The sequence below is a fragment of the Pleurodeles waltl genome, chromosome 11 (genome assembly GCF_031143425.1).
Source record: "Pleurodeles waltl isolate 20211129_DDA chromosome 11, aPleWal1.hap1.20221129, whole genome shotgun sequence".
NCBI lineage: Eukaryota > Metazoa > Chordata > Amphibia > Caudata > Salamandridae > Pleurodeles > Pleurodeles waltl.
In genome coordinates, this window is record NC_090450.1 from 679451743 (window position 1) to 679479450 (window position 27708).

At 40.5% G+C, this 27708-nt stretch overlaps 1 protein-coding gene across 1 annotated transcript; it reads left to right on the forward strand.

The window, feature by feature from the left end:
- The first annotated feature begins 1168 nt into the window (after positions 1–1168).
- On the forward strand, positions 1169–27708 carry LOC138265961 (gastrokine-1-like). The gene is made up of 6 exons (XM_069214184.1): positions 1169–1290; positions 3426–3479; positions 8942–9031; positions 11832–11933; positions 14455–14581; positions 27523–27708. The coding sequence occupies exons 1-6, from the start codon at positions 1279–1281 to the stop codon at positions 27597–27599; spliced, it is 462 nt and encodes a 153-aa protein (XP_069070285.1). The 5' UTR covers positions 1169–1278; the 3' UTR covers positions 27600–27708.

Below are 27708 nucleotides of genomic sequence, written 5' to 3' on the forward strand. Positions count from 1 at the left end.
CTCTGCACCACTCCACACTACTCTGCACTGCTGGATTCTATGCCAATGCAATCTATGCCAAGCTACTATACACCAATGCATTGTATGACATTCTACTCTGCAGTACTGCACTCTATGTCACTGCACTCTATGCCACTGCACTCTGCACCACTCTAAGCCAATGCACTATATGCCAATACATTCTATGCCACTCTACTAAGCATCACTCCATTCTATGCCACCACACTCTACACTACTTTAATCTACTGTTCACAACTGTACTCTATACCACTGCACTCTACATCGCTACAGTGTATGCCACTCTATTCTATACCACAGCATTCTACTCTGCACCACTCAATCCTATGCCACATCACTAATGCACTTTACACCACTCCACACTACTCCACTCTATGCCACTCTACTCTACTCTGCACCACTTCACTCTATGCCACTGCACTCTATGCCTCTACAGTCTATGCCAATGCCTTCTACTCTATACCACTCTACGCCACTGTGTTCTACTCTAAACGAGTGTTCTCTACACCAATGCACCCTAACCACTTTACTCAAAACCAATGTATTCTACGCCACTGCACTCAATGCCAGTCTACTCTGCACCACTGTAGTCTACGACACTTCACTCTGACCTTTGGCTATGTTATAGAGCAGTCGTTCTGCTGTGGAAAATGACTACAAAAACCAGTGACAAAGCCAATACCACAGGTAAGCAAGCCCTATCGACTTTGCCAATGCTTGTTGAGATTGGAGTCAGATGGCTGTCATTGTCAAGTGGTAAAAGAAGACTCAATGATTAAGTACGCTACTCCTGACATGTACAAGTTATTGCTAAGGCCTTTGATCCCAATCTAAAAGTTGAGTCAAATTTCCATAGAAGTGTAAGCCCGTTGTGGCATACGATGAAGGAGTCTTCCTCCCGGCTGGCATCAAAAAAGTGAATGGTGGTGCTTGCCAGTTTGCCCCGCCCAATCACAATTCCTGTTCTCACGTAGGAAAGGGAGGACATATTTTTCCTTGGCCATAAATTATGGACTTGCTATAATATCCCACTGAATCAGCAGTTAGCAAACACTGGAACTGATAAGCTGAATCAATACCACAATTTGACATGTCATGACAATATTTATGGCTATTTCGTCGTTAAAGGCCGATTATAATCTAACTTTATTGACAGTGCGGAGCTCTTTGTAAGTGACTTTCCGAGACATTCTCTGTGCGCAGCAGCAGGGTTTTCAAAGCAGTCCTTCTCTCGGCACACTTTTCATTCCGGAATCTAAAATGACGGCCCTTGTAAGTATTTCTTCATGTATTAATTTATCAAGTAAATGTTAATTAAATCTGGGAATGTGTATCAATAGTGAAACAGTGAACGATTTACAAATGCTGATGTAATTTAATGTCTTTACTGCTAAGGACGTGACCTCTGTGTCTTCTGCTCCACAGACTGTTTTTTCAGGGATGTTTTGATTGAACCTATGGTGCTGGATGGTTTGTGCGTTGTCACCGGGAGATGCCGGCTCAGCATTCGTCCTCACATTGCTTGTCAGTCTGGGGTCAGGGCTGCCACTAAAGACATCTCCCTAAATGTGCAGACCTGATTAACAGCACAGTGGTGATTTCGATTTCTTCTCCGTAAGGGTGGCTGGTGGTTGTCCGTCTTTTGTTATTATGCTAAATGTTGTCATTGATCTTCCTGTGATGTCATAAGGTTCCATCTCAGAATCCTTAGCGACATCATTAAGGACAGGGCCGGCTTTAGTGGAATGCGACCTGTGGGCGGTGGGTGGGGGACTGAACTGGGGGGGGCGCTATGTTTATCAATAACTTATGCTTTAAAAAGAGTGATGCAGAGTTCCCGGTGCATCCAGATTCCAGGCAGCAATAGAAATGTCACGATAATTCTTGTAATTAATGTTCCTGCTAGAGAGAGACATCGAGTTTTGTTGAGTGGCTGTTTTGACTCGCCTACTTTATCGATTATATACCTTACTTTACCTACTACACTTTATAGAGGGTTAATATACCTGCTGAAAGATCGGATCTGCATTTGATGTGGATAGCTGAGTGGATTAGTAAAGACAGCCTTTACTAGTGCTACAAAACACATGAAATGTGGGTGAGAGGGGGGCTATGGAGAGATGAGGGGATCTTGTGCCGGGTGGTAGTGAGGGAATCCGAGGAGGTCATGGGAGGGACGCTAAACATGATTTTTGCACCGAGTGCCACCAGCGCTAAACCGGCCCTGAGTAAGGATCTGATTAAGGTTTGGAGGTGGGTGGGGTGAGGACCTTTGGGGAGAGCACTAACCCTGGCATCCTGTGTGTCCCCCAGTGGTACAATAAACATCTCTCTTAGTTACCTGCCCACCTCTAGTCATCTTTAATAGTTGCTAGGGACACTTAGTTACATTCTTGTTCTCAGTAGAATTAGGAGAGCGTAGATGGTTTTCTGTTCCACAACTGATGGTGATGTTAGAGCTGAGCACAGTCTTGTCACACATAGAGATGGTAATTTGTTTATTGCTATATATCAGGAGGTGGAAAGTTAAATATGGAAGCACCCAATGTAAATATTACATCAGTCATGGTTAGTAAGAGTGAGTGCTGAAAGAGTCTCCTATGCTTCATAGAATATTGGTATGACTGGAGTAAAATCTTGAAGCTGTTTTGGCCCTCATTTTTAATTTGTGTAATTACTTTTTAGCACCACCTAACTAAGAGATACCCTTAATTTGCTTATCCTGGAGGAGGGTGTGGGCACCTTATGTCAAGAGCTTTAATTTTAGGTGAGACGGTGGACATATTTGAAGAATGGATAAAAAAGGAAATAAGTAAGAGAAGAAAGACGTGTTTATGTATTGAACATTGATATTGCAAGACTGGCACAGTTACATTTAGTAGCTAATTGGGCAGAATAGTTATGTGGACAGTAGTCACACTAATTAGGAGGTGTAGTTAAGTAATACAGTTGTTTACCTGTTCACTGTGGAAAGCCCAACTGTAATGTCCAATCGCAGCTTCCCACTACACCACCTGATGTGATCCTCGGTAAATCTCTTTAACACCCAGGCTTCAATTGACTAGTTTGCCAAAATTATGAGCATTTAAATATCGTTGGAATTTTGTTGTTAGATAGTACATGAAAAACAACAGCACATTGAAATAACTTTATATAACTTAAACAATTAGGGAACACGTTACCTAGCAAATTAATAAAGCAGTGGAAAGTCTTAATACAATAAAATGAAAATTATAAAACTACAGTTAAACAACATTTGTTTCTTAAATTGTGTTAACCATGTAACAAATACCCTTTGTTACCAAGTCTGCTTTCTTTAGTCACTTTCCTGGCTGTTAATGGGGAAGTTAACAGATCACCTTCGGTCGACATAAGTAAGTGTCTCATTTTTTTCTCTTCCCCCGTAGATAGTGGTTGCAGCCCTGCTGGGTGTCTGCCTGACCCAAGCCTTCGCAGTTCAGGTAAGAGGAACTTCAATGCAACTTTTATATACGGCATTACCCGTGTTAATTAAGTTGATTTCCCAAAGGGGGTGCTAATTAATCTAGTACTGGAGCATATGACAGGCTGCAAAACTTGAAATGTCCCAGCAAATCTGGCACCTGATCTCCCTATCACAGGGGTGGCTCTGAGTACTTGTACAGAAGGGGTTAACTTGTACATAGATTTCCTTGTCACTTCCTGGCAGGCTGATCCGTTTGAAAGCCTAATAAGGTTGGGGCCAAGTCAGTCACAGGCCAAGCTAATGCCTGACCTGTGACTGAGTCTTCCCAGAATGTGCCTGTAAAGAAGCAGGTTCAGGTCAATGGACAAATCAGCACATTTATTTAAGCTACATCTCAACACCTCAGACTCCATGCTTCTGCTTCTTTTCCAACTCCCCTCGTTGTCAAAACCCCAAAACAGTCACATATACGATCATACTAACGTTATTAGAACATATGGAACCTTAAGTGAACAAGGTCCCACTTCAAGAGCAAAGGGAGGACACCACAGTGCCCTTTTCATATCCTGTGCTGAGAAGCGGAACCAAGAAGCTGGGGAGAAGAGGTAGACGCGACATGTGGAGAAGCAGGGAGTTCACAGGTCCTAATGCACGTTCTTTTCAGGTAACTGTAAAGAAACCTGGAAAAACTCAAGGGCAGGGGTGTCCAAGGTAGGTTGGGAAGCCCTGTATTCAAGATAGATTTCCAGATTAGGCTGCTGACTATTCGAATCGGTGCACTTTAACGTCATTGTTTGTAGATTCATATTATGTGTGTTTTCTCACTAAAACCTGCCATAGATCTTGCCATTCTTGACGTACGTTAACCTCCTCCCATTCTACAATGCTTTGATCCGAGTATTTGCCTCCTCAACTTGATGTTTTGAGGCCTACCTCTGTCTCAGCTTTTTCTAGTTCTTTGAGGGAGTCAGTGTTTAAACAAATGGGCATAACTCTATGATCATGAAACTGCTACAACTGTGGTTCTGTTCTTGATAATGAAAGAAGGACTACCATTTGGATGCATTGGGATGGGGGGGGGGGGGTAAAAGGGCAAAGGATGCACATAGATCCTACACTAAAGGAGAATAACGAGGCCAATGAGGTTAATAATTTCAGGATATGTCTTCAGAAAATTGATTTGCATTTCAGCCCAAAAGTCAGCATGGCCATGGAAAGGCAACATTTTTACGTTCTGGTAAAAGAGACAAGTAAAAAAGTTACTTCAGGGAGCAAACCACGTTGAGGTGGAATCTGGGCATCAGTTGAAAGGGGCCATAAAAGCATATAAACATGCATTGCTGTCACAGCGGCAAATCATGAATAGTGGTTATTTTGAGACCTCTCACGGTCTTGTTGCAAAGATCTTCCTCAGCATCTCCACTCCCCAGAGTAACTGTTACTGGAGGCATCAATAACTTTCCTGATGGAGAGAGGGGAGGTGCTGGGCATTACGTGCGGTACCCTGGTTAGTCCCTTAAAAAATACGAATCACAGCGAGTAATACCACTCTTATTACTCTCCTTTAAACCGGACTCGCCATTAAGTTGGGATTTCTCACTGTTCAAAGATAATTTCTCATATGGTTTACTGTGCTGCCTGGTAAGCAAGCTCCCTGCTTAGGAAATAAAGTTCTCACTCTTTTAAATTGGTTGTGTCAGTTTGGTACCAGGATTTCATGGTCTTACATTGTACAACAAAGATATGGGGGGAATTAACAAAGAACTCATGCAACGCTGCACTTGGAGGCAGCCAGAATTGTTTCACTGCGCGCATGAAAGGGAGAGAGAAGGACAGCACAACCATGTCTTAGTAAATTTGGCACTGTTTTTGTCCCCGCTGCACTGGCACATTTTAGGCTGCCCTGCACCACACATACCTATTCAATATAGTGAAAGGGCGTGTTCATGATATTTATCATATAGGTTTTGTACTGGAAAGGTATCCTTCAATCACAAAATACTATGCAGGGGCAGACATGTTTCGAGAAGAGAAAACGTAGCTCAAACATTACACCTGCCTTGAGGAGGTAGGAATTTTTGGCCCGAGGCCATGTCTACCTTTAGGAGATAGGGCTTTGCATCAAACATTATGGGTGGTTGTATGTGAACACCCTTGCACCACCCTTGGGATGTACCCTTGATGCAAGGTAGGGCAACGTAATCCAAAGCAGCGCATAGCGCTTCTGTGTGTTGATTTATGAATACTTTCCAGCACCGGATAGAAAATAGTTTATCAAGACTTTGTGCACGTTTTATCACTTTTTCCGAATTTGCACCTGTGCAAAGCCTGACAAATCTGGCCAATAGTGTCCTCACTAACATTTTCAAAACTGTATTAGTATTTTGCAATGGTAAATCTTCTCCGATTTTAGCAATATTTTACTACAGTGCATGGATCTTATTTATTGATCTTTTGATTTTCAAGTGTCGTTTTGCTCCCTTTTCTCGCTTCCCTCATCGGTGGTCCCCCTAGTGAAATAAACATCGTCATTCCCGCTGGAGCTGCTCTATGTGTTTTGGTAATGCTCGACGAGCAGAGCACAAAGTTCCACTGGATTATGGGTACATTCACAGTATACTAGCACCCACAGTAAAGGGCACCTATAAAAGCATGCCAGGGTATTAGGAGACGAGACAGCAACCTTAAGAGGTGTTCAGTACTCCCCTTGCGAAGATGACTTCAGTTCCCTATAGCTGTCACCTTTACCTTTTCTCTTTGTGTTTACTGTGTGGATACAGAACGTGATATGCAGGGAGAGTGAGTGTTGTATGAGTGTGTGAGTGATGTTCTCAGAGAAGACTCAATGTATGGGGTGCTAGATGGTGGTCCTCTGCATTGGGGTTACGGCTATATCAGGTTCTCTGTCCTAAGGTGCAAATTGGAGTCCCCTTAGTATGTCTAGATTCCATAGTAGAAATCAGATTCAATCCAGATAACTTCTGTGCACCATGAGCAGGCAAACGCTGATCGAAGTGTCTTCAAAAGTAAGTTCTTGAGTACCAGCTTCAACAAGGGCACGCCATTGGTGGGATACCTGCTTGCTTCTTCTTCCAGACTCAAACTAAGCCTAGTAACTGGAGATAAAACCGAAGTAGCTACCCTTGCATGTTGGATGAAGAACTGGCCTGCCTGCTATGCAGAATAATTATTCTAACTGCTAGGAACACCATGATATAGCTGACTGAGGCATGTATGGAGCACCAACTCAGGGAGGGACCTGCCCTGGAACCACAATGTTCTGCCACCCAGCTGGATTACTAGACTAAATATGAAGCATGATTGTCACCTGCATTAGAAGAGTATCCTGGACATCCCATAGACACTGAAGGACTGCACCTGCTGGTGAGTCTGCATGCCCCCTATGCTGCCTCTCTGTCAATGCTACCTACAGTCCATTAGTGTGCACTTATGAACCTGTGATGGACAGAGAGTCTAATATGAAGAAGGCTGCCACACCTCTATGACATTGTGGAGTATCTGTGTCTCAATTCCTGAGTCCAGAGGAATAGTAGTGTTTCCACAATCTATCTAGGATGCAAATGATCCTTGTGGGAGTCATCCTGTCCAGTGTGTGCACCCAGGAAAGTTCCCCAGGCATGTGAGCCAGATACAGCCAAACACTTCCAAGATGCAAGTCCTTAAAGATGGCTTTTGGAGCCAAAAGGAAAATCCCATCTAATTTTGTGAGCCTCTTGACAATCAGTTGGAGACCATTTAACTGTTAAAACCCTGTTGCAGCCCACAAAGATACTGGATACTACATTAATAAGAAATGCCATCCAGAGTTTTAACCAGAAGTTGCCCTTTAAGTAGATTTTACATCCACAAATAACTTTAGGACTGTGGCTTGTTGGAATGTGGCACAGATGCCACAGAAATTGCTCAGACCCACCGAAGTATCCTCCTGTAACCCAGGATTGTGGATGAAACTAAGACAATAGCAAGAAGTATAATAGCCACTTTATTTCATTTCCACACCTACCTACCTCACAGAAGTATGTAATCATGGTACTTTGAAGTACAGGTAAGACTATTGTGCCTAGTCATATCGTCATAATGTTGCCTTGACGATATAACGGTAGCCAACATTCTGCAGCTATTTTTATAAGTTGATCAAAAAGTGATATTGTGGTAGTATACTAAAACGTTTTGTGTTTTCAATATTCAGGTCCCTTAAGTGTGTGATAGTCTCTAGGTTCCATCACCACATTTAGTCTATGCCCAACCAAAGAAACAAGAAATACTCTTCTATAAGTTGCAAAATGATTTTCTTCAGATTAACTGTCAGTAGCCTGTGCCTCACTAGTCATTGGATTACTTTTATTTACTTTCAATAAATGTCAAATGTCAGTCCCATTCTCATTTCATGAGGAAGGCATTTACAACAGTGATCCTGCAACTACAAATCTAAATTTGATAGTTGTTCTCTGTATTGATATCAGTGTATCAGAGATCATCTTTAATATCATAGACAGTGTCCTGATTTGGAGAAAGTAGGGATGTGGATAGGGGAAGGCTTTTAAATTATTATTAGAAAGATAAAAGTAAGAGTGACTTGAAGCGCTTCACTATGACAAAGCCGCAAATATGCCTTAGGATGTTATCTTGCATGAAGAAATGATCATGTAAGTCTATCAAAATAAGCAGTTTTAGGGTTATTTCTAAAGAACCGGTGCTCATTGTCCATCTGAATGTCTACTGAGAAGGTGTTCCATGTTCAGTGATCAAGGATTATGAATAAGCTGGCATTTTTGGAAGTCCAATATTTAGTGAAGATGTATTGTAGTGTGTGGATCTTTTGAGTGTGCAGTGTCGTATTTTGATGTTTTGGTATTTAGGGCCTCTTTCTTTTATGGTGTAATTGGGTAATATTTGGCATTGAATCCTAACACTCTGGTTTGGGAGTTGGAGCCCCAGTATGTTTTCCCAATTACTAGATTTGGCTTGAGAAATCTAGAGAATGTGTAGATGAGGTGGATGCATTGGCTGAGTAAAAGGAGGGAGCAGGCATGGTCAAGATGGGATTTGTTGACCATAGACACTGATATCCTTTGGTCTGTTAGGGGTGCGAAACAGTGGTAGAAGGAGGCATAAAATGCAGAGGGGATTTAGTTATAGGCTGTGGTAATTATTGATCACATTTTGGCATAATGTCAAGTGTGAACCCTGGACCTCTGCCTTACTTTCTTAGAGTAGATTACAATTCTAGTAGGAGTGGTGGAGGTACCACCATGAGGAGATGAATGGAAGATTTGCAATCAAGGGACATTTATTATCTGTATAAAGTCTACATCGCTTCATGTGCCACAGAGAAAAGGTGAGTCCTTATCAGCCACTGTCTTCAGCCCTTTGATTAATTTATAATTCAGTCCTATCTCCCTTGTCATCACTCATTTTAAACATTGGTTTGCTTTGATGCATGTGGCATTCCTGCAGACAGTGGACATTGATGCAGTTCAGAAAGTGGCCTACTTGAAGACCGAAGAAGGCTTGAACTCCAGGGTTACTGTTCTGGACTACAACTTGGTAAGCAGTTTACATGAACTATTTGTGTGCACATTTCTTGTCTTTGGTTCAACTACTTTCTAGGCCAGCAGTTGATTGCAGACTGGTTTTTCAAGTGGTTAGAATTGCTAACTTTGAATGAAGAGTATAAAGGCCAACATTTTGTAATAATTTGCATTGGACCACTTGAACTACATGTCTTTGAAGGATGCTTGGAACTTACGTAGTATAGGTGGGGTGCATATGTCCTTCTCTCCCGCTGTCCCAGACCCACTTTAGTAAAGACTTCCTGTTTTACATGTGATTTAAAACCTGCATCTCTGAGGTATTCTTTGTGACATCTGATTTAGGAACACTGTCCCCGACTAACATATGATTCGATTTTAGGCGTGTTCTGTACACTGATAGTCGATTCTGTTTTTTTTTTTATCTGTAAGCAATTTTGTGTATTACATTTCCAAAAAAAGCAAAACACCAATATAATTCCAGACAGATGCATCAGTCAAAAAGAAAGCATATCACAAACATTTGCATTTGTAAAAATACTACAATAATTCAAAACCATTTGGACTGTATACTACTTGATTATAATGGAATATTGAAAATGTCAAACAAAATTTAGAAGTTAACCGTATCAAAATATCCTCATTTGCTGATCATTCTTCATAAAGTCTCTTTATATCATCACCAAAATGGATGGTTCAATAAAATGGCTTTTAAGTAGAAAGTGCAAGGCAGACAAGGAAGTTTAGTCCATTTATGCTTGGTCCTAAAGAAAATAAAGACAGCTCAGCACCTGCTTATCACAGTTACCTAAATGGTACTGAAGAGGAATATGCATTTGAAGCACTCCAGGTTTAGAAAGAACACTTTGAGCATCAGGACCATATTTGTTTAAAAAAATAATCTAGAAATATTTCTTGAACTCCAGTAGCAGATTCTCAGAATATATCTCATTCACTAAATGTATTATACCCATATTCATGTTAATTGATCACGAGCAGACCTAAAGAAGCACCAAACTGATCGAGTCTGTGCTTTATATAAACCCACATTGAGTAGCTCAGTGCTTTGCAGATTTATTGTATGAGCCTCCGGTGATTTATTTTCCAAAATGATAGTGTGTCCTATGGTGGACATGCTTCCACTTAATAGCTCTGCCAATGAGTACTCCAAGATGAAGAAGTAATTTAGTCAGAAATGGTGGCAGATTAAGTGCCCGATCTAGTGAAACTGATTCAGCACCGAAAAGAAAACCCTGCTTCAATACCAAAGAGAAAATCCACTTGAAAAGCTCCAAAACTGGCCCTAAGATATTGCTGACGGCTCAGTGAAGAGCTGCACAGAGAAACATTTCAGGTGTTCCCTTTTTACTGTCTTGAGAGTATTTTTTTTCTTTAGTTTATCAAATACAGAAGAGGTCCACAGCATAAAGCTAAAATAATATTGGAGAGTGGGATGGAGGGACGGGATAGATACCGACAACCATCCCAGTTCTACCTTCCAACTTGAGAAACCATGGTTTCTATTACTAGCTTTAATTGTATTCATTTTCTCAAGTTTGGAAAGGTGGGTGTCTGCTCTTTTAGGTATTTGGGCCTTTGATCTGCCTGTGATATATAGATCTATGCGACACGCTAACCCCCTGTGCTACCTTACTGAGTCTGGAACTAGTTACACACAGGTTACAAGTTTATCTGAGCAGCAGGCACATGAATCCACTAGCAGCCCTACGGCGCCAGGAACAAAGCCCGTGATTTATCGGTGCGATTTCCTCTGAAGCATCTTTCTGAGGGAGACACGAGCTGGTTACAGAAAACATGTCCATACTGGACATTGTTATCCCCTCTCTTACCGTGCTGCCATTAGAAAGCGCAGCCCACAGTTCATCAAGTTGCTAATCCATTTATCCATCTGTGCACTCACCAACTCATTCATCTGTACACCCCCAATTCTCCAACTTCCATCCATGGACTCACTTGCCCATTCACTCATCTGTTCTTCCATTTACGCTCTCATTCATCCATTTATCCAGAGTTGGACAGATTCTCCTGTCCATTTACATAACCTCATAACCACACGCGCACACACACATTCATATTCGTCAATCATGGAGGAAGCGCTTGCACTTTGTCAACGTCTGTTACTTTCATTAAACGGGTCTCCCTTCTACAGCTAATGTAGAATACACATTGAATTCATACTGTGAAAATAAACGCAACAAAATCAGATTAAAATGTCTCACATGAACATTTTATGTATTTTAATGTAAGTCGCTGTAGATGCTTCTGCAGTGCTTCAAAGTGACTAGAAGATGCATTTGTTTTAAGTAGTTATATCCCATTTAGACTAACAGGTACAATAAACATACGGGTTAGGAAGGAATTACAGTCTTACGTGTATTACACATTTTACGATAACAGATACGTTGGTTGCTGAATTTATAGAAGACATTAGACTCTGGTCCTGCCTGTATGGCCCTAGGTATGTTCAGCAATTAAAAAGTGCAAGTCTGCAAATTCACTTTATATATAATTATTTTAAACGTACAAAGGATCCGAGAACGCTGACTGTTCAACACTAAAGCAGTATCATGTCGTGTAGGAAACTTTCCACTAACTTATTGAACTAGTAAAGAAATACATCCAAAAGACACAAACAAATGGCGAAAAAATATAGGGTCTAGACATGCAAAGCAGACAAGATTGAAATCAGGAGAAAGGTGAAAATATAAAAGTAATTTTTTATTTACATATCTGGACTAGGGGATATTTCAACAAACAAAAGTCAATCAGTGATCTGCATCTATTTTATTTCATAGGGAGTTGTTGCGACACGGCTGCTGTCCAATCAGATCTGCGTTGTGATGATGATGAATAGGGAAGTAATTCCCACCTTGGAGCAGCTCACACAAGAAACCCAGGTAAGGTCCTTCGAGGATCGAATACACTTCATTTGGATCAGGGCCTGACTCGGAACCAAAAGCAGCCATAACAAAAAAAAAATATATATATATATATATATATATATATATATATATATATATATATATATATATATATATATATATATATAATAGCCCCAGTACAGTAAGCATGTAAGCATAGCGGGGCAGTAAGACCCTCTCAATGGTGCCTTGGGAGATTCTCCATCCTAAGAAATTAGTGGAAAAATTCAATCTGTGTGGAAATAAATAAAGTGTTCCAACAAATTTCTTCTAAACTCTGTACAGAAGAGCATGACAAGAAGGATTGGATCCTATTAACACTTAATTTAAGGTATAAATAGGATACTGAGGAAGCAGCACAGACCAGTCTTTGTAAACCAGTAACACTAGCAGAACTAACTGAGGTCATGTGATCAATCCTGCTCAATAAAGCTGTAAGAGATGATGCTTTTCCAAATTAGCTCCACTAATAGTTCTAGGATTTGTTACATCTGGTTTGCTGTTAATGATCCAAAATGTATTTAACTATTCAGTTATTCCAGAATTTTGACTTTGGAGCAAACATAGAGATAAAAAAAGGATGAGGACCATCAGTCCCTCTTCCTGCAGACAGATTTCTCTTCTCAATGGCATTTAGCTAACCTTATTAAAATATTGATACCAAATTTGGTGTCTACTGAGCATCTTGGCACTGTGGAAGGAAGAACTACTTTTGATCGTACAAATGTAACGATGACTCAGTTTGACACTGCTGTTCCATATATGAGTTAATTAAGAGCCATATTTATTCACTCTAAAAAGGAGTTAATGTCTCTAGGAGTTTCATGTGGTAAATATTGGAAAAGTATGAATTTATGCCCAATTGTAAATGCACCATTAAAAGGATTTATTCCAGATCAGATGCAGAGCTGTGTTTGAATTAGTCACTATCCAAGGTTTTTATATAGAACAGGTGTCTCCATCGAGTAGCTTGTGAGCTAGTAACCTGCGAGTAGCTCATATGTGTGCAGCCCGGTCTAATAATATAGAAGCCTTTGCTTGGCCGAATCATTATATGTAGACTAAAATTAAAATGCATTTATTCACGACGAAAGTTTGTGTATTTTCAGAAATCATAACCTGAGATTTGGAGAAAAATGGTTGAATTTTCAAAACGTATTGAAAGCTATTTTTTGGGTTGGAGAGATTTATTACTCATTTTACCTTGGTGCCAGAGAGATTGCAGCAATGGTTTTTATGTATTACCATGTAGAGTCATGTCAAATTGTCAAAGCCTTTTTTACATTACTGCTGTAAACCCTGATTACTGAACTGATTCAATCACTTCTGACAATCTCGGATGGGGTGGTCACGATTACATCACTAATATTAGGAGCTTTGGATGATTTCATTGAACCTAAGTAGCTCTTATGCACAAAAGGTCGGAAACCCCTGCAATAAAATGTGGGACAAGACAGGAATGTCCTTTATCTTGGTTCCTCTTTGCTCTACATATAGAACCTTTCATTGGATTGATTAACAATTAGACTCTAAAGCCCCTTTATCTATTACAAAACAACTGAAATACCTGCTGATGAAGATAACATGGTGGTGGTTACAAGTACCCCATATTCCACACTCCCCACATTTAATGCTTTTGCATAAGATTTTTGCACCACCTCAGGCTACAAGCATCACTTCAACAACAACCAGATTATACTCCCTGATAGTTAATTTAGGAATCTTCCTGTCAAGTCAGTTGTTCAGCATTTGGGGATTAAGATTTTTGCACATCATGATAGCCCATGGGTTTCTAAATTGGAAGCCCTATTAAGTAAAACTCAGTTGTTTCTAAGGAAGTGACAGAATCTACCTCTGTACTTAATATCATGTCTATTTTATTAAGGTTGCTACGCTTTTCGAGCATAGACCTGCTTTGTTCACTTGCCATTCTTCCGAAAGCTGAAGAGCTGTATTACATTCAATGTTTTAAAACACCAGAGATCCTAGTCATCCCTCCTGAAAAGGTCCCAACAAGGGCCACAGACAGTCCCAGTGCATCTGCATATTGTGATGCAATTCAGCCGATATCCCTTAAACATACTGATGAATGACCTAATCAATTTACTTATTGTTATCGATTTCAGTCTTTTGCAGGTCACACGGTACCTTATGCATCCATTCTTGGTGTAAAAGCTACATGTTTTATCCATTTCTACTTGAATTTCTGCCCACCTTTGAGTGCTACAGGGGCCTGTGGTTTCATAGCACACAAATAACGGGGTAATGTTTAACCAAAATCAGTGGGGCACATTTTGTCAATCTTAAAAGGCTGAGGCAGCTCTGTAAGGACACCGACCTGTAACCTGCACCTCATAGATGATCTCCCCTGCAGATGCATTTACTCACCAGTCTTGATTGCAGGACCCCTACTTGTCTCATGAATGTGGAAAATGGGGGTGGAAGGCTCTTGCTTCATTAACTTGGATTACATGCTATAATTGTCATTTACTTTTAGAATCCTCTCAGGCCACAGCTGTCCTACTCTCTTATGAATACACCGATGAAAAATTCTGCATTGTTTGGGAGACAAGTGGAGCAGTTATGTGCCGGAGTACCTAGCTTCTATGCAGAAGAAACAGAAAGTGAGTGGATTTAGCTATTAAATTCCGTAGCAGAAAAGAAACAGGCTATATGTACGCATGCACACACAGCCCTTTGTCAGGATTGTTCACTGATTATCATAGCAGAACAATTAGTGAATTAATCTACAATTGTTTATTGGGGCTTTGTGCTCAGCCAACATTTGATTAGAAATTCTTATTTGAAATGACTTATTTTTGTTTACACTAATCTATGGAACCCTATCATACGAGCATATTTTCTAACAATACTGTATACAAAGAGAGCAGAAATGTCTGCCCTGCTCTAGTAAAAAAAAAGTATGGTAATTATATCTCACTTTACTTTAAAAACAAATACGTCAAATTCACTGAAAATATGTTAAAATTTAGTTATAGTTAGGTAAGGTAATACAATTTTAGACTCCGTTTAAAACCTCCTAGAACCTCACGGACAAAAAACAAAGTTTGGGGTAACATAACAGTTTCGTTAGTTGTTGTAATAACATAAAAAATCATAATTAAATAAAAACACTGAAAGTTTCCATCTATAGTTTACTGAGCTAACAAAAATGGTCCTTTAAAATAGCTCAGTTGCAGCAGAATTGCACCTTTTATTGGAATTATGCAGCTAATCAGAGTCAAGTGAAGTTTATTCCATCTTTAAATAAGGCTTTAGCGTCTTGTAAAACCCTTTTAAGTTAACATTTACTGTCAGTAGCAGCGCCAAATATTTCACCCAGAGACTGACAAGTTCAATCACAAGTGACCTATTCCATTGCATTAAATGACTATTAGATTTAATGAAATGGTACTTTGATAAAGATCCAAACTCCCTTGCTAGTCACAAGACCTCTTCTATGTGGTTTTACTCAATTGCGCAAATCTAGCCTCTTTAATCTCAGTTTTTGATAAGCACATTTTCTTAAAACAAGTAAGGATTCACAAATTCCATGGCGTAAACTATATATGTAGATCCGGTGAGTGTGATATTTAAATGATTACCTTTGTTGAAGGTGGGTAGAGGCATCATGACCCATTCATGACCCATTCAAGGTTTCTCCTTACATGAGTCATCACCCCCTCCACATTCAATATCGGTGATAAAGAGCATATTGTGGTATGCACAATTCCATATATATTTAATAATGCTAGAAGTCACCTATTACTAGTCTGTTAACTTTTTAAAGGTAAGTAACGGTCCAGTTGAAGGGTGCCGAAAGATGTTACCCATACTGCATGAAAAGGGGGAGCTACACAGATTTTTGTTATTATTGTTGTAGGAGTATCTCTTTGAAAGCCACAAATAACAGGAATGGATTATGACTCCACATTGGGTTGCTTCTTCATAGCAAACTTCTCCATAGCGTGTTCAGGAGCAATTGATGACCAGAACAGAGAAGGTTTTTTTCATTTGTAGTTGGGATTCTGCCACAAACAGCAATAGAGAGTGGTTTTATGTTCAAGTGTTATGTTCAATATTACTAATATAAGAATATTAAATGGCACCTATGATGAGGGGTATGAAGTGCCTTAGAGATGCACTTGAAAATAATTTTTAAAAAATTACATTTTGGTGAATTCAATAACCAAGTCCAGAAAGTGTCCTTGCTTTGTCTAAACAATGTTTTAAGGATCTGTTCCAAGCCGAAAATTAATGTGAGGTATTCATTTTTTAAACATTTTCTCGCCCTGCCCTGCTGTCTTTAACGCATATGCAGCATGTACAAGACAGTTAGACATATTTATGCATACATGCACTGTTATGTGTCACATGCCCTGAGGTCCTGCTCCACCTAGTGCTGAGCAGACAGCAGAAGATTCTCTCCAAAGCAAGATTTCTCATTATTTCAGTTTCAGTTTGAAAACCTTTATTGGATGTTAAGGAAAATCATAAACGTGTATTTACAAAGTACATCATACATAAAACAATACAATAATGTTTCAGGGAGCATGATAATATACATACACAATGTACAGATCTGTGGAATATATTGCAATAGATAACAGCTACACAAAAGACAACAGAACCGGCCAACAATCAACAATTCTAGTATCAAAATCCAGTAGGAGTCTGCTAAGAACAGATTAAAAAACACTATGCAGGAAAATGGCATGATTAAACTGACATAGAACATTAATACACAAGAATGAAAGCCAGTTAATCTTCCATGGATTTACGTGCTTTAACTGTCACCTTGAAAAGGGACCTAACTCTAAAGCACATTTCAGCATTATCAAGAAGTTGTAAACAAAGCAACAAAATTGCATACTGCCTGAACGCCAAGTGCCTTATAAGTGGTTTTAAAAACAAATCAAAATACATCCTAAAAAGCTTGCAAAATACATGCTATGTTATGTTATATAGATTTGTATGGCACTGCTTGTCACCAATGAGGTTATCCAGGAGCCGGATAAGGTGCGGAAGCCCGGCAGTGCTCCTTGTTGAACAGCCAGGTCTTCAGCTTCTTATGGAATTTGAGGAGGAGAGTTGCGGTCCTAATGTGTAGAGAGAGGGCACTCTGGTTATGTCTAGGATGAGTCTGGCGGCGGTGTTCTGGATGAATTGGAGTGTTTGCCTGAGTTGTTTGGAGATGCTGACACAGTACTCAAGTCTGCTCCTGATGAGGGCTTGGGTGACCGTGCATCTTGTTTGTGTGGGGAGCCATTTGAAGATTTTGCAAAACATTCTGAGGATGTGGCAGCAGGATACGATCACGGAGTTGACCTGTTTATTAATGGATAGCTTGTCATCCAGGATGATGCTGGGGTTTCTTAGCTTGGCCTGTGGAGATAGGCGTAGGACCTAGGTCCGGTGAAGAGTCCCATGGGGCGTTCTTATTAATAAAGATCAGGATTTCTCTTTAGTCCGTGTTGAGTTTGAGGTAATTCTGTTGCACACAGTTGGCCAAGTCAGAGATGGAGGCAGTGAAGTTATTCCTTGTGGTGTTGTTGGTGTCGGTGAAGGAGAGGATGAGCTTGTGTTGTTGGCGTAGGAGGCGATATTAATGTTGTGAGTCCTAATGATGCGGGTGAGAATATTCATGTGAACATTAAACAGGGTAGGACTGAGTGAGGAGCCCTGGGGGACTCCACAAGGAGCTTCTTGGGTTCAGAGGTTAAGGTGGAGAGTCTGACTCATTGTGTTCTTTTGGGGAGGAAGGAGGCAATCCAACTTAGGGCTGGTCCTTGGATTCCAGATTCCTGGTCTAGTGACGCGGGTGCCATGGGAGACGTGTTGAATACTGCTACAGCGGTTTCTCCTCTCTCCATGATTGATCAAATGTCATCTGTTGCACCCAGGAGGGTCGTATCTGTGCTCTTCAAAATGGACAGAGAGCTGCTTGTTGATTTCCTTCTCCAGGGCTTTGGCCAGGAGCAAGATGTGCCTGTAGTTGCTGAGATCGTTTGGGTTAGCAGAGGGTTTCTTCAGCAGGACAGTGACATAAAATGTACTAAGTACTGGGGAGATGCATCATCACAGGGCCAAACCCGCCGGCTGCTACTGAACATGTCAGGCCAAAGTGGAAAGCTTTCCCACTAAGTTAAAGGGAGATATAAATATATAATAGAATGATGCATTAGAGTAGCCCTATAAACCAGAACCAGCATACACCAGCCCGGTGTGAAGCAGCTGCAACACACTTAGCTTCATAAACAGAGCAAAGGCAGCATAATAGTGTAGCTTTGAGGCTGCAGAAGGTTAAGTGTTGCTCCTTTAGATTTGGACATTCGCAGGCTAGCGTTCTTACCTTAGTGCGCCAAGTACCCGAAGAGTAAAAATAAATACCTAGGTATGAGAAACTGTTAACCCATGTCAAGATGTTACTATCAATGAGTAAATTCAAAATGTTAGTTTTGCCTGGACCACAAGCCATAATATGGGATTTGCTGAAGTTGTTGACTAGCTCCAGTTCACCCATAAAAGATACAAAGGACCTTACAAGTTTGCAAACGGCATTCACTGTACGAGCCATAAGAACCACCTCATCCACATATCATAATGCTGCAATGTTGGCCTTCCCCACTGCCAGAACATCAACAGAAGCATTGACTAGTTATTGATATAAAGAGTAAACAGTAACAGGGCCAGAATACAATTCTGGCGTACCCCAGAGAAGGATTAAAAGAGTCAGTCAGTTTGCCTGCTGTGCCATAACATACTGGCTGATAAGTTAACATGAAGGGTATGTTGAAAACTTACCAAAGAGACTTCAATCTGCATATCCAATAGTAGCCACACCTTGGTTTGATTAACACAATCAAATGCAGTCGACAATTCCATAAAGGTGAGGAATAGTGGGTAGCGCCTAGTAATGTTATACTTGCCCAAAATAAGATGCAAATTCAGCCACTGCTCCACTGTACCCAACCCCACCCTGAAACCATACCGACAGGGGTTAATGATTTTATTTTCTTTAAACCAGAGTTTAAGATGAGAAAACACAACCCTACCTGCAATCTTCTCAGTGCTGTCAATAAGTTAAATAAGTCTATAGCACCTTTGACCGTTTAGGTCGCCCTTGTTAAAAATCAGAACAATCACGTTGGTGTGGAGAGGTCCCCAGACCTCAGACTTACACTTAATGAGATCATACCATCAGGTCCGGGGACCTTGCCCCCTGAACTTAACTTAATAGCCAAGGTAATTTTGGCTAAAGTAAATGACAAACATACAGCACCCTCCAACCCACTCAGCAACAACTGAGTTAACCTCTCATGCTCCTTTACTAGTGAAAATGGAAAATCCATTCACTATCAATGATACTGCATTGCAGCATGCTTTCCAGGGACACCCCTCTGACGAATTCTTTTAACTAAAATACAGAATATTTTACTGTTCTTGGGGAGTGCAGCTGCCTCCATCTCTTCCCAATCTGCCATTAGAAGGTAATTTTTTTCTCCTTTTACATGTTTTTATAGACTTTCCCTGCATTTATAACCTCAGCCTGAATCCTAGGGTTGGCCGCCAAAACCCTCCTAAGGTTACGGTTTGCTGTGGAGCATTCGCTATTAAACCTTGTAGGCTGAGCATGAACAACCTTCGCTGGCTTCATTAGGCTTTATTTAATACATCAACAAAGATTCCGATAAGGAGCCAACATATCATCCCATCTTACAACTTCTGATAAACAGGCAAGAAAGATCCCTAGGTTTTTAGTAATAAGAGCAACAAGAAAAGGCTCAGTTACAGAAAGGAACAAACACAGCTTTTGGCCACTGTTTGAAGAAGATGCCAGTGTGAGCTGCCTAGTGGAGGGAACCACTTTTATTATTGGGAAGCTTACACTTACCGCAAGGGCATTATGGTCACCCCAGTCAGTTACTCACGTATAGCCCTCGTTGAAAGACAAGGGCAAATTGCGTGTAGAAAAAATATAGTCAATAGTAGAAGGATGACCCTGCCCTCTAAAGGTTGGCACCAGGGGATCATCTTTTGTCAAAAATCTGGATGATGTTAATATGATCTATCACTGCTATGTAGGATGCTAGCTCAGAACCTCTACAGCCCAAGTGTACCGCAAGGTCAATTGCAGTGTGTCACAATCCCCCCAAGTTCGCAGTACTGAACGTTAGTGCAGCGTTAAATTCACCACTTAAAATACAGACTGAGTTGTGCTTCCTTCCCATACCTCGGGACCTTAAGTTCCTCCATAAAAGAAAAAAAATAGAAATATGATCACAGACTACATTAGTATAATCATTATTATAAAAATTAATCAAATAAACTAAAATAAACTCCTCAATTCCTTAATTAACACAGTCTGAAAAGCAAAGCAAGTGGTATCCAGTTCAGCTACCGAGTTATTAAGCGACAGATTAATCCAATCTGAAAGGCCATCCTTAACTCGACCATGAGAAAGCATGCAACACCGTCACACAATACAGGGCACGTGGCTCAAGTCTCTTAGAAAAGAATAATATCAAAACGACTAATAGTCATCAACTGGTCTGGATAATTAATCTTGGAACTTATCCCTGCAGTGTTCCAATTGATCAATGAAAAAGAGGAGGGCACCAAAGAACAGGGCGCCCAAGTGCTGAGTTGCTTCTTGGGCCGAAGTGCTTTACTGGTAAGGATAAAGTAACAGGAACAGACTTTGCTATGTGCTCTAGAGGAGAAGTAGGAAGTCAGTCAATTTGGGGACAACTTGCAAGAAATGCATATCGATCAGCTAAACAGACACTTCAGATGAGTGTATAGAGTCGGTGTACTCATTGGTGGCAACAAGCTGATCAGGTTTTGGGTAAAGGTTACAACTGTCACCTTGCAATCCGAAAGGTCCTGTGGGTACTTGGATGTACAAAGAATTGGCGTGGCCAAAACTAAACTGAGGTTAATAGAAATAACCTGAGAAGGCCAAAAGAATCTGGTTTTCATTATGTGCCTTGCCAAAAGAATAGGGCAAAAAACTGCGGGCCATCTCAGGGTGCCGAGATGTTGATGACACAATCCCCTTCACAGTTTTTAGGGGATACACCAATATAACCTGCCCTATGTGCCATAATGATCAACGAAGCAGCAGAAAATGGGAAAGAATTGTTCCGAACAAAGCCGTTCAACACTTTGTTGGTAAAGCTGTTTAACAATCTCAGACCGACCCTACAAGTTTAGGGACCCTTATAAGTACTGCCATGTAGGGACAGGCAGCAAGGGGAAGGTTGATGGTGGCAGCTTCTATGCCCAAGCTTGGTGCTCTTCCTAGGTGCTGTTGCTAAGCTTCATCTCCCTGTCCTATACAGGCAAAAGATGGTTGAGACTTGTGCCGTAGAACCTTATTACCAGGTGTCTTCATCCAGGTACCATTTGGAGTATCAAAAAGTGGGCCTGCGGAGGGGGTGAAGGAGGAGGAGGGGAACTCTAATGAGCATGCATCTGATGATAAGGCAATAGCAACAACTTCAGAAATGCCTTCTAAATCCAAAGACTGTGCTGCATTAGAGCTGGATACAGGTTTCTTGGAGACAGTCTCACTATGAGACTGAGGGAGAAACTCAAGCTAGCTTTCGATATTCTTGAGTCAATCCACAATCGAAGACAGATCTGCTTGAAAATTAGTTAAAAACATTTTACACAATCATCTACTAAAGTTTTGGTAATAGTTTTGATGGAGTTAGTCTCCAGACAAAGTCTCCCTAGGCTTAATTGACTTGATTCCTCTCTGCAAGAGTCCTCTGCTCCCTTCTTTTTTCTTTTGACACCCCCAGAGCTGGCCATAATGGTGACATTCAACAAAGTTGGCAGGGATCAGGCACTCCAATGGAATGTACAGGAGTTGCCATGGCAGAGGGGCTGTTAACCGGATCAATGGCAGGAGCAACACCAGGACCCAATTGTATGTGGAGATGGTTGGTGACTGCAGGTGCACGAGTAGTATGAGGAAGTTAGGTGTGTTTGAGGCATCGCCTATGGCTGAGGATTTTATCTGACACCGGCCTATCCTATCTACATGAAATGGTCTACGCTATTGTCATCCAAATGTTCACACAGGTTCTCCTTGTTCCCACTCCTCTCGTGTATTTTTTTTAATGTATTAACTCCTTCAAATAGTGCTAATACCCTAATATGAAATTGGAACGCTCTTCAAAGAACAATAGTCAGGATCACACCCACTGGAATTATGTGATTAGGCGGCTGCAGCGTTTTCCACATTATTTTTAATTTACCATTTTACCATTTACCTTCTGCTGCAGGATTTTCACATTTCATCATTAAAAATGTGGTTATAGCTCAAAGGGATCAAATATTATTAAAGGAAACACTGATCTCATAGTATAGTAATTCGCTTCACACTAAATAGTAACTAGTCAACTTACATTTGTTAACTAACCACCTGCGGGTACTGCCATGTCTTTGCCACTTCTTCTACACAACAAGCAGTAGACATTCCAAGTATTTCATGATTTCTGAAAGTGTTTCCATATCTGTATTGAAAGTGGTGTTGGGTAAATTCATTTGAATTTTGGCCAGGTCGGCCAGACAATATCTATCTAGAAGAGCAATCTCTCTATTGTACCATAATCTAGATTGTTTGAGGGGGAATAGAATTGTACACTTGATCAGATTGCTATTGGTATGTGCAAGGGCTGCTCAATGTATGTATGATAGGTACCACGTGGGGCCTCAGAGGTGTGATGCAACTGTTGCTGGGACCACACAATGTGGCATGTCCCCAAGTAATTGTCAGTTACTGTTGTAAACTGGAGGGGAGGGAACGGTGTTGTGGGTTTGTGCCGTCTCTCGTCGGCGTCACACAGTATAATTGTACCATTCTATAACTGAGTGTTCAGAGAAGGGCAGTTGGTGGGAGGACCACGGGATGTAAGCTGTGTCCTCTATACTCTGTACCTTGGATAATAAAGTACTAGAACCGTGAGAGTATTTACTACAACAAGTTGGTGACGAGCCCCATGGCACAGAAACGAACCCACGGCTGTGATCGGGTGCTTTCCTGCAGTCTTGTGTACGAGCCGGACTGAGTTGCCGTCGGAGAAATCAAATGAAGATCCGATGAAAGTAGATGGGATCGAAAGCCAGAACCGACTAAAGGGTTAGTGGCGCACAAGTTTTCATTGAGTTTTTTTCTGCTAACTCTTATACGAAAAACCTCCCTATTTTCAGCGTGAGGAAGCGTTTGGGACTTTCTTAATTAACTGAGATCGGCATGTGGCATCCTGAGGTGCAAGCTTTATTTGCTACTTAGCTTGTGCACTTAGCAATGCAAAGGATTTCACACAAAGCGTTCTGGGGGGCGCCTTGACAACTACTTAGACGTTGCTGAGTAAAGCTACGTTTAATTGGCCTGCGCTGCAGCTACATTTGGATGTATAATGATGGCTTAGTTTTTTCAGATATTCCCGTAGCGCACTGGCACAGACGGATCAGACCCTGACATATTGCCGAGTAATTGCCTGCTGGTCATTGACTTTTATAGATGAAATACCACGTTGTACTATATTTTTTTGGGAACAGACGCTATGAGCATTAAAGCAGACTCCGTCACATTGATGGGTATTTGCCTGACGTGCTCTTCAATCCTTACCCTGTGACTATTACACGGTTGTTTAAAAAAAAAATATATTAATAGTGGGAGTTGGTCACTGTTATAGCCCTTTATCACCATGAGCTACCCTAGTTTTAACATCAGTCCACCACAGTCATTCTGGACAGCGGGTTCTGAACCTCCTTTGAAGTGGAGGGAAGGGAGAGACTTTTTTTAACAAACTATATCGAAGCTATTGATGAACCTGGAAAAATGCCATCTGTACAAAAAAGAAGGATTCTACTACATTCATTGGGACCCATGGATTTAAAAAAAAATTCTCATGTGTCTAAGACTCCCTTAAGAGGAGGCAGGTGTTTTCACTGCTGCACTTAATGACTTGGATAAACATTTCCATCCCAAAGTATGTATAGGTATTAGTAGGTATAAACTGAAGTTGAAACTATTGATGAATATGTGGTGGAATTAAAAAAATAAGCCAGTGATTGGAGTTTGGTAACTTACAGGAAGACTTAATAAGGGATCAGATTGTTAAGCATACTAACAATCCTGCCTTTGTGGATTAATGGGTATTCACCTTTAGACACCAGTCTCGCCATTCTACGGAAGGCAGAAATATCTGAAGAAAGAGTGGTAGCAATGAAAGTAAACAATAAGGAAGCCAAATCAGTGGACAGAATTCTTAAAGGTTATAGTAGTAAGGATAATGGGGTCAAGCCACAGAGAAATGGCTAAAATATGTGAAAAGACTAGATGTTATAGATGCAATAGTAAGGAACATCTTGCTTACAGTAAGGCATGCCCCGCTAATAACCAGAAATGTAAGAACTGTGGTATCAATGGTCACTCCGCAAACATTTGTAAAAAGAGGAAAACTATCATATGTGTATACAAGGAAGGGAAAGACATGATGGAACAAAGTGATTTGGAACATGATTCTGAAGAGGAGAGATCAGGTGTTGTCAAAAATATAAAAGAAAAATTGATTTTAAATATACATAATGATGCATGCAACGGGAAACCAGAATGCAGAATTACCATTGGAGGGGTGGATATAAATATGTTTGCGGATTCTGGGTCTCCGTACACCATTACTAATGAGAATATTTGGAAAAAGGAATTTGTGGAAAAAAATCAGAGAAGATTTGATTCCGTCTGATTTTGATCCTGAAGTTTATGGTGGAGAAAAAATAGAAATATTGGGAGTCAGGTGGCTAATTTTCAAATTTAAGCAGAGAGTGTCACGTGGTAAGTTGTATGTGTCTAAAAGTGGTCACCAGTCTTAGGTTGGCGTGATCAGAAGAGCCTGTATATTGTGTTAGACCTGAATGGCAAAAAACAAATACTGATTATGGACCAGAACACTTTGTTGGGGGACAAACTATGTGAAAACTTTCTGGGTGTATTCAAGCACGGATTAGACAACCTGGTGGGTTTTGAACACAAAATGAATTTAAAGGAGGATGCATGTCTCAAAATCCACAATGTAAGAAATGTGCCTATAGCAATAAGAGACAAGGTCTCTAAAGAACTAGAGAAATTGATAAAGTCACTGGTAATTGAACCTGTTGAGGCATTGGAGTGGATTTCTCCAATGGTGGTGGCATGACACAGTAATGGCAAGCTAAGATTGTGCATCGACCTCCGACATCTTCACAATACTATTATTGTTGAAAAATTCCCATTACCTAAGATCAATGAGATGGTGACTTTTCTTAAAGATGCAAAATGGTTTTCTAACTGCGATATATCTTCTGCATATCAACAGATCTCGTTAACACCAGACTGCTGAAAATATACAGCATTTATTACCACTGAGGGTTGTTTCAAGTTTCCGTGCATGCCTTTCATCTTAACATCCGCAGCTGTGTTTTTCCAGCAGTTAATGTTCAGTCTATTTGGCAAGGAGTTGAATGTAAAGTTTTTCCAAGATGATATTCTGATCTTTGTGAAAAAAGACAGGAGTATGATGCGAAATTGGATATGGTATTATCCACCCTTGAATCGAAGGGGTTGAAAGTGGAATACACAAAATGCAAATCTGCACAGAAAAATGTAACTTATCTTGGTCATGTGATTGATGTGGGGGGATGTATTGTGGGCTCGGCTGTCTCTCGTGGGCCGTGTCTCGCAGGCCGTTCTTTAATTGTACAATTCTATAATTGAGTGTTCGGAGAAGGGCAGTTGATGGCAGGACAATGGTACTAAAAACCTGAACCGTGTGAGTACTTACTGCAACAAGTTGTTAACTGATGCATTCAGCCTATTCTGGGAAATACGTTCTGAACTTTCCCTTAATGGAGGAATGTTATTGAGGGGGGAGAGAATAGTTTCACCTCATGGTCTCATTGATAACATTTTAGCACTATGCCACGAAGGTCATTTTAGAATTAGTCGTACCAAAACTGCTATTAAAAAGTTGTTTGGGTGGCCAGGGGTAGATTCAGAAACAGAACGTACAGTTAGAGAATGTATGGAATGTTTGAGAGCGGACAAGTCTCTCCAGACTTGCAGGCCTCTTATGAGTAGAAATGTTGGACTAAAGTATCTGTGGGATTGCATAGCAATAAATGTAATGGGTCCAGTAGGACCTCTATAGAAGTACATCATAGTGATCATAGATTTGTTTTCTAGGTGGCCTGTGGTCAAAGTTGTACAGAATGCAGCTCCAATTCTGTGTTGACTTTCATGGATGATGTTTTCAGTTCTGAGGGCATTCCGTCTATTGTAATAAGTGATAATGGAGTACAATTTAGATCACATGCATTTATTCAATATTGTAAGAAAGTAGGGTGTAGACTTAAAAACATTTCACTGTATAATCTTAGTGGGAACGGAATGGTTGAAAGGTTCAACAGTGTTCTTAAGGAGGTGGTCCAATCTGCTAGTATAAATAACAAAGACTGGAAAGTACAGGCACTGAAGGCAGTATGGGCTTATAAAGTCACCAAGAACGAAGCAACAAGGTTGTCTCTTTTCTCAATCATGAGGGGGAGAAACGTAAGAACCAAGTTCTATCCAAACTGGTTAACTGGCAAGTACATGGAAATATGGTCTATTGAGGATGTTAGAAATACAAAGTCTGAGGGGCATTTGAAAAGTAAACATTACTACTATTCTAAGAATTGTACTAAACCGGTGTCTGTTCAGGTGGGGGACTGGGTCCGTATAAAGAAACCTGGTTTCATAATGAAAGGTGACAGCAAATTCTATGAAGCAGAAGAAGTGGTGGAAGTCTTACACAATGCAGTCCGGTTATGCAATGGAAATATATGGAATCTTAATCATGTTGCTCTGAGTGATATTAAAGGATGGAGTGACATTAGACAAAATAAATCATTTGAATGGTTGGATGAGGATGAAATGTCAGACATGACCATCACTGAGAGCTCAGAGAATCAGATTTTGGAGGAAGATACACCACAGCAAAGGGGGCTTCCCAATGATTCATTAAGGAGTGGCGAGGCAGTTCAGCAGCAGGTAGAAGCACCAGTTGGTATACATTTGAAAGAGCAGGGTGGGATAAGGAAGCCGCCTACATGATTAAAGAATTATATACATGAGCTTAGCCAATAGGTTTTGCATGTTAAAATTCTTTTAGTGTTCTCATATTTTAGTTTTGTTTTAAATATGATCATTGTTTTTTTTTGTTAGTTTTCATACTTGGATGTATTGTTAATTATAAGGAGGGGGAAGGCTTGTATTGTTATTTAAAAGGAGGGGAATGTGTTGTGGGCTTATGCCGTCTCTCGTGGGCGTCACGTAGTACCTTTCTATAATTGTACAGTTCTATAATTGAGTGTTTGGAAAAGGGCAGTTGATGGGAGGACATTGTGATGTAAGCTGTGACCTCAATGCTCTGTAGCTTGGATAATAATGTACTAGAAACGTGAACTGTGTGAGTACTTACTACAACAAAAGGGTTTTTATTTATATTCAGTATTTTATTCTGTTTTTCAGGAGCCACATTTGTTGCATGTGAAACCATCATAACTATCATGGGTGTCACCATTTGCACGTCTATCACAGTTTGTTAGTTTCACTGGAGCCCTGACCACAGATCCAGGAGGGTCCAGTGATGAAGACAAAATGCACCTTTTTTGACCTTCAATGATTTCCCTCTAATAAACTTAAGAGCTAACCAGT

Coding starts and splice junctions, on each gene's coding strand:
- LOC138265961 (XM_069214184.1), top strand. Junction 9,032..11,831: donor CTGTTCTGGACTACAACTTG/GTAAGCAGTTTA, acceptor TTTATTTCATAG/GGAGTTGTTGCGACACGGCT. Junction 11,934..14,454: donor AGCTCACACAAGAAACCCAG/GTAAGGTCCTTC, acceptor ATTTACTTTTAG/AATCCTCTCAGGCCACAGCT.